We start from the raw sequence: 8346 nt of genomic DNA, 5'->3' as shown, positions 1-8346 counted from the left end.
ACCCCCCCCTAATAATAAATGAATTTAATTCATTTATTATTAGGTTTAAAACCTGTATAAGAGTAGGGAAGATTTTCCTAGGTGAGGCTTCTCTTTTGCAGTAATAATAACCTGTTGCTTTTTTCTTTCATTGGAACTCTTTTGCTTTCACTGGCATTATCTTTGGTGATATACTAATAACCTTTTTGACCTTAGAATGTCTATCTGGAGGTGTGCATATCTGGAGTCTTAGTAAGAACTTTTGTACCTGAGGGATCTGAAAGGAAGGAGAAATTATTGCTGACATGGATAGAGTCCAGGGAATTCTCAGTGATTTTTCCCTACTTGTGTAACACCTGCTTTTGTCATGATGCTGCCTGATTTGATAGCTGCTTGTTTGTAAAAAAGCTTTTTCCAGATGGCTGTTGCTTCGATATTATCAACCTAATCTGACAATTGATAGCTAAAAGAATAGTGTGAGAATTGTACAGCAAAACAGGATAAAAAACTAAGTTAAATTTTATTCACTATTTTACATATATATGTTATATGATAAATATTTTATTATACTCATTCTCAAATTATGTTATCACTAGCATTCTACTAAAATTAAATTATTTAGATTTTCTAAAAAAGTGAATAAAGTGAGAAAATACTGTTTTTCTCACATTTTTCTTAAATTTATGTTGAAAGAAATTTAGAAGCAAATGACAAATATTAAAAGAACTTGACAAAAGCCTGTCTTTCATGTTTACTTTATTCCCCCTACCTCTTACAATGTAAATTTTCTTGTCAGTATTCCATGATGTTCTGAAAAAGTACATAGTTTTTAGGGCACCTTCATATGAGTCAGTTTGAGAACTGTTATCGATAAAAATTGGTTCTTTGAATTAAAAAATAGTTTATATGTTCAATAAGAAGCTGAGTGCTGCAAAGATGAGGTTAATAATTACATAAAAGTTGTTTTGTATAAAAGTAAAAGTTGCCCTCAGCTTGCATAATATTGTTTCATTAATGTAAATAACATTTTTATTTTGTGACCTACAGGAGCCCAGGCTTGTGTGCTTGTATTTTCTACCACAGACAGGGAATCTTTTGAAGCAATTTCCAGTTGGAGAGAGAAAGTAGTAGCTGAAGTTGGAGATATACCAACTGTACTTGTACAAAATAAGATTGATCTCTTGGATGATTCTTGTATAAAGAAGTAAGATGGCTACTTTTGAAGAGGTGGTGGTAATTCTGAAAAGTTAAAACCTATTTTAATTTTTGCATGGACCTAACAAAATTACGGAAAGGTTTTTATAAGGACTGCCTATACTTAATATTTCTGAGAGCTATTCTGTATTTTTGAACTGTAAGAAGAGAACAAGAAAGAAATTTTGAAGGCTCTTTTAGAATTCTAATCTTAAGATCTTGCACCACAAATCCAACCTTTAATGTTAGGTTCAAATTGACATATACTGAATGTTAAGAGAAACATCCTTAGATGTTTTAACATCAAGAGTAAGTAGCTACCCTATGGTGATTAATTTAAATAAATAAGTTCAGACTTACATTGTTTTATATATTCAAAACTAAGTCAAATATGTGAACTAGCTGAACTTCCAGATACTTGTTTTTTGTATACAAGTATTCATTGCACTATTAATATTTCTTGCTACCTTTAAAAATCTTTGCTTGATTTTACATTATGTTTGAAATATGCCTTTATACTAGTTGTCTGTTGCTGTGTAACTCATCAACCCAAAACTTGGACTTAAACCCCACAGCTATTTTATTTTTTCAGAGTTTTAGTGGCCTTGGAAATTTGGGAGTGCCTTAGCAAGGTAGTTCTGGTTTGAAGTTTTTCTTTCCTGAGGTTACAGTCAAGATGTCATCTAGATCTGAAGTCACATAAAGGTCTAACTGGAGCAAAGGATTTACATCTAGGATGGCTCACTCATCTGTTGGCAGAAGCCTTAGAGTTTTGCCCTTTGGGTCTCTCCCACCTAAAACTACATGAGAATTTTAAAAGCATGGCTATTAACTTCCCCCAGCAAGTGATCTAAGAGAAAGTAAAGCAGAATGCCTCTTATGACCTCGTCTTAGAAATCATAGACTCTCACTTCTGTATAATGTGATCACACAAACCAATCTTTATTACAGCATGGGAGGAGACTACACATAGGTGTGAAGACCAGGATGAGTTGGGAACCATTCTGGAGTATCTCTATTATAATCTTAATAAAATGAAAATCAGGAGTCCACAATCAGGAATTCTGATAACACTAAAATTAGGAGCTGTCTTATAGACAGTTATTAATATACTGACCCTTGCTTTGGCTGCAGGACAGTTTCATAGCTAGTTAAGAGTAAAGTAAATGATGTAGTATGAGATTGCAGCATCTAATTAGATTAAATTTTTGTAAAATCATGATGGAAAATTAAAAGTATAAATATTTAGTCATCTTGAGACCAGAATTTAGTAACTTTATAGAAAAGTATCTGTGTACAGTTATAGTATAATAGCTGCTAGTTATTATCTCAGTAGTGAAAACTAAATATTCCACTTAAACACTGAGAATATAGTTTTCAACTGACCTGGAAGATTTGCTACACCTCCCCCGACCCCCCCTACCAAATTGTATCCAGTAAATTAATTAAAAGTGATCTTTATTTTGTTTGCATTATTTGATTAATTTATTGTTATTTTAAAATTGAAGTAACCAAAAGACCACTGTCTTGGTTTTCAATGTATATATAATGAATGATATGTTTATATTGCTAACTGACTACCACAATAAGTAAACACTGTCACATGTAACTACAATTAAAAACAATTGTAAAAAAAAGTTATCAGAAATACTTTTATAAGCCTATTCCTTTTTTATTTGATGCTTAGTGAGGAAGCTGAGGCACTGGCAAAAAAGTTAAAGCTAAGATTCTACAGAACATCAGTGAAAGAAGATCTAAATGTGAATGAAGGTAAATTTTATTTTTTAAGTTTAGGAATAGGAAGTTTGCTTTATTCTGTTTACATTTTTTTCTCTTTAAAAATTGTATTTGTAATGAGAACAGACTTTTCAGACTTTTCTTTTTGTCACTGTTATTATTGTCATTATTACATAAATTTGAAGTGATGATGCTTGAAGGTTAAAGTCCTTACTCACTATTTTTGAATACTTGTTATTCTCTACAGGAAAGCTCACAGGAGTTTGTTCGTTTGTTTTTTTTTTCCCTAATCCTAAAAACTATGTGCATGTGTGTGTATGCTTTCGTGTTTTTCCTGCATACCTTTAAAAATCACAATTTTAGTGTTCTGTGGTAATAGATTAGGTAGTTATGATGATTTAGTTAATAATAATTTTCAGTTTAAGAAAATGAGATTAAGGAAGTTTATAATTTCAGAATTGTACTTATTATATACATTGCAATTTGAATGTTGCTCAAGTGTCTTCTGGATAGGTTTGGTTTTTTTTTTCCTCCCTTAAAGGAGACTTCAAGATTGAATATGTTGTTGCTGAATATTAATCAGTGCATAAAACTAAAAATCCAATGGCTACAAGTATTATCTCACAAGTATTATCTCATTTACTAATAAGTAAATGAGTATTACTAATAAGTAATAAGTAAATACTAATAAGTATTATCTCTTTACTAATAAAATACCATTATGTACTTATTAATATTACCTTTGTGATTCTCAGGTAATGGACACATACTTTTTAAAAGTTGAAGTTTTTAAACTAGATTGTGTATTTCTGATTCTAATTTAATTTGATATATTTTTAATAAATGTGTATTGTAGTAAGTGATGTGAAATAACAGATTTTACATGCATAAATTATACTGACCTGGTAAGGTTGCTTTTTTGTAATTCTAGTTTTTAAATATTTGGCTGAAAAATACCTTCAAAAACTCAAACAGCAGATAGCTGAGGATCCAGAACTAATGCATTCAAATAGTAACAAAATTGGTAAGTACCCAGGAAACTTTAGCCCCATGTTTACTTGGTATTGTTTATTTTTACTCATTATAATCATGCTTACTTTTAAAAATAAAAATGTTCCTTTTTTTAAGAAATGTGACTACTTGTTAGTTCAGTGATTATTGTTGAAGAAGAATCAGGTCTCTAATTAAAAAGTGTGTTAACAAATTTTTAAAACTATTGAATTTTCTAAATCTATTTGTTATATTAAGACACAGATGAAACTTCTTATTTAGCTATGCCTTTTATATTACAGAGGTTTTAACAAATGTGTCCCTCGACTCTATGCTTGTACCATCTTAATACCTTTCTCTTTCTTAATACATTATTATGTTACAATTTTGTTGTTCTTTCATTGCTAAATATTAGAAAAGTTAAACATCCTTTAATGTACACGTATGTTGTCTCTTTAGCAGTAATTGATTGTATCTCTTTGCTTTGACTTCCAGGAGGATGAGAATCAAATTTTCTATTTTTAAAGCCTATATCTAGTCTCTTAAGGATGCTGTATCTGTGTTCCATCCCTCTCACTACATACACAAAAACACATCATTTTCTTCACTTCCTTTATTTTACATTTTTCTTGGTTCTGACTTATTTTTATTGTATATGTTCCTACTGTCAGACATCTCAAATGCTTTGTGAAACAATTTAGAATAAGCTGCTGCCTGACTTTGTGGTTTCCCTCTTATCTCCTTTAGTTCACTGATTAAAGCCCTGTGATAGATTCTCATTATGAAACAAATCAAATGCAGGCTATGTATTTAAAAACAGCTTTGTACATCCTTCTTAAGCAGTTTATGCTCCACTATTATGGGCCCCACCTGCTGGTTCTGTCAGGAGTCTTGATCTTTCTTGAGCATGCCCACTCTTCTTCACCTTTGCTCATTTTGGCTCTTCTCCTTCCCCATCTCTGTCAAAGAACTGTTCATTCCTCAAGTTAGGGCTGTTCTCAGTTATATTTCTGGCGGAAGCTAGCTATGGCCTCCATGTTTTCCTTCTAAGTAAACAGCAGTTAAGAGCACGAGATCGCCAGGTGTCTAGTTCCACCTTCTTCGTGTAGCGTGCCCTTTATGAATTGGATGTTATCAGTCTACCTTTGAATCATCTGTGGGATCTTGTGTCTCATAATACTTGATCTATAGTGACTTATAGCATTACTTACTTGTATATTACCTCACCTGTTTATTAGATTGTAAACTTCCTATGAACTGAAATTGGTCTAAGTCATCTTTGTATTGTTGATAGTGCCTCCGGCCTGGAATTTTGTATATCATGGAGGCTAAATGTATTGGAGATTACATTTTATGAAGAGTACAGTGCAAAATGTAAACTATAATAGTGAAGTTTTTCTGTAACTCATCCCTTTTGTCTACTCGTCACTTCGATTATATGTCCACTTTGTTTATACATATAATTTTGTTGTTATTTAAAGCCAAGATTATAAAGTCTTCCATTACTAACAACTTCTACAAATGGAGTGTGTTTAGGAGCATAAAATCTCACAAATTACTGTTGTTAACCACAAACCAGGCACTATAAGGAAATTAGATGATAAAAGATTAATGAATTAAGTTTTTAAATTATAGAATTTACTGACTATATTTCAGAAATAGTGAAATGATGCAGAACAAGTATAGAATATGTCACCATCTGGATAAAAAAAGGAGAAAAAGTCTATAAATGCATTTCTGCCTACATATGCATAACAGCTGAATACATGGGGAAATAAATGGATGACATGCTAGTTAACTGTGTCCCCTTTTGTGCCTTGAAATTTGAATTGTGTCTACTGGCTATTAAAAATAAGTGAAATGAAAACAAAAGCTTAAAGTTGTAAATATGTGCAAATATTACTGGTTTACTAAGTAGCTAAATGCACAAGCTGCACAGGTACCGTGAGGTAACCTCTGTGTTTTTCCTCAATTTATACAGGTGTCTTTAATACGTCTGGTGGAAGTCACTTGGGTCAGAATTCAAGTACACTTAATGGTGGAGATGTCATCAATCTTAGACCCAACAAACAGAGGACCAAGAAAAACAGAAATCCATTTAGCGGTTGTAGCATACCCTAAAGTGTTTTAGGGAGAAAAAAAATTATATTGTGCAATTCAATAAGGAATCCAATCCGGCTGCCCTGGTATGTCTTAAGTTTTTTTTGAAGACTTTGCACCTGATGGCTTTCTGAAAGTTGACAGACTAAATGTTCTACAGTGTTTTTCAGAATGGAGTGAGATCTTTGGTGGAAAATTACTGCCCTGTTGGACTCATTTAAAAATTTTTTTTACATTAGACGAAGCTTCTCCTGTTTTTGAAGGAATGCTGTAAGAAATGTCAAAAACAGGTCTAGCTGAATTTTAAATGCTGGAAAACAAATGAAATGCCTAAATATGTAGGTACAAATTTTAATACTATAGATCAAGGAAAGACAGCAAGCATTATTTTTCTGAAATTGGTCAGAGAACTTTTTTGGAAGATAGTATTGAAACTGAATACTTACAAAAAATATAGAAAGATAAACCCTAAATCTTGCCAGACTGCACTTGTGTGTTTGGCGATGTTACTTGTGCAATATCTGTGTAATGCAGAATGAGGAGGAGGTATGCATGCAGGTATCCGGTACTGAAGAAAAGTGAGTGCGTGTGCAGTATTTAAGGAAACAGAATCTAATTTGTTCATTCATAAAACCCTTTACACATGTGTGTATGGTAAAAGTTTTTATTTTCAAATAAAAAATTCTAGACATATATTTTGCAAAATGAGCTTGGATTTAAAAAAGTGCTTTGTGCCAAAAATACCATGCCTAATTTTTACAGTGCTTTACTATCAGAATTTGTATTGTTTATACTATCCTTTAAGGTAGTTTTCCTCTGTGACAGGGTAGATAAAAGAGGAGTATGAATGTTTTAATGCTAGTGCATCTCCCAGATGAGATTTGTTACAAAGTCATTTTTCATATGTATATCCCGAAGTCCCTGTGAAGATACACAGCACATCTGCAGTTACCCTTCGTGCTAGGAAGTGCAGTGGTGCATCCAGTACCTTTTGCTGCTGACTGAAAATGCAATTTCGAACTTTCTAGGATTATGCTAACAATCTTTTAAAATGCACAAGAGATGGTTTTTGCCTTAGTCCACATTATGGATTTTATAATACCCTCTAACACTAAAGCATCTTTTGTTTACATATTTTATATGGTATTTTAAGATTATCACTTAAAAATTTCTATGACCTTCAGTTTATAGAGCACCTTCTCGAGAGCTCTGTCAGCACCAAATACAAAAAGAATTTATTAAAAGACTTTAGTAAGTAGTCAGTCATGTGACAGAGCATAAATGTGATTTGGGTCAGTAGCTTTCCAGCTAAGATACTGTATGAACTGTTAAAACTGGTCATCATCCATCAGTGACTTTATTTTTAACCCTTTTCAATATACCTAGTTTTTACAGATTTTCAAAATAATGTTAAAATAACTCTTCTTGGAAAATGTGTCATAGTCATTTTTCATTATCTGTACTAAATGCATGTTTTGTGTTTCTTTTATATATTTTTTAAGACTTCCATCTGCGCCACCCTTACCTCCCTGTCCATACTAACAATGAGAACACAATAGAATTTCCAGGGTGTGTTCTTGTTATGTGGTCAAGAGTGACATTTGCTTTTCATAATACTGCATAATCTGGAATCAGCTATTTCAAAGTCATATAAAATGTCTATTTTTCTGTCGCCACTCCCATTGCTGGCAGTGGGATATGTGTTGGGGGAAAAGCTCAGCTCCTAACAAATGAGTATTTGCTAGTGAATCATCTTTTTTTTATTTTTTGAAATATAGTCTCTTTAATTTTTGCGCAAAATATGTTTTGTGGCAAATTGTCTTAAGGACTTTAGTGGTGGGAGAAAATCACAGTATGTAATATGTTGCAGTTCTATTTCATATTAATTAAATGGTATGAGTGAGTTTGTTACTTTTCTAGATAAAAAAAAATGTAACCTCTGAATGATGTTTGCAACTTCCCTGATATTTGTAATATAACTTTATGTACTTAATTATGTCCTAATTTCTTTGTAAGACCTGAAGAGTGATTTTGTTACACATTTGAATTTTAATTTGTATTTCTGTATTTTAAATGTAATTATAATTAGTAATTTAAAATAATTAAGCCTGAAAATCATTCACGTTTTATGTTAAATACCCTCAGCTAATTTCAAACCTTCAAAATTGACATTAAATTTTTCTCCTTTAAGCCTTGGTTCCCTTAAAAAACATTACTATTGATGAACCTTGTATGCTAAGATAAACTTGTGTAAGATCTGAGTATTGTTTACATGTGCTCTGATGTACAATTTTTACACAATATCTGATTTTTAGCATACAACACACAGTTGTGGAATAATTGCCA

General features: G+C 31.9%; 1 protein-coding gene across 2 annotated transcripts in view; it reads left to right on the top strand.

Moving 5' to 3' along the window:
- RAB23 (RAB23, member RAS oncogene family) overlaps positions 1-8122 on the top strand; it is a 25041-nt gene extending 16919 nt beyond the window's left edge. For both annotated transcript variants that reach the window (XM_004673596.2, XM_012724360.1), the window contains 4 exons: positions 1027-1183; positions 2861-2943; positions 3842-3934; positions 5882-8122. In XM_004673596.2, coding sequence (XP_004673653.1) covers positions 1027-1183; positions 2861-2943; positions 3842-3934; positions 5882-6021 — 473 coding nt within the window. In that variant the 3' untranslated portion in view covers positions 6022-8122. The remainder of the gene's footprint in view (positions 1-1026; positions 1184-2860; positions 2944-3841; positions 3935-5881) is intronic.
- Positions 8123-8346: the final 224 nt, after the last annotated feature.

This window comes from Condylura cristata, unplaced genomic scaffold (assembly GCF_000260355.1).
Source record: "Condylura cristata isolate star-nosed mole 26May11 unplaced genomic scaffold, ConCri1.0 scaffold00001, whole genome shotgun sequence".
In the NCBI taxonomy this organism is placed as follows: domain Eukaryota; kingdom Metazoa; phylum Chordata; class Mammalia; order Eulipotyphla; family Talpidae; genus Condylura; species Condylura cristata.
Note: the sequence above shows the minus strand (reverse complement) of the source record. Positions and strands in the feature narration are given on the sequence as shown.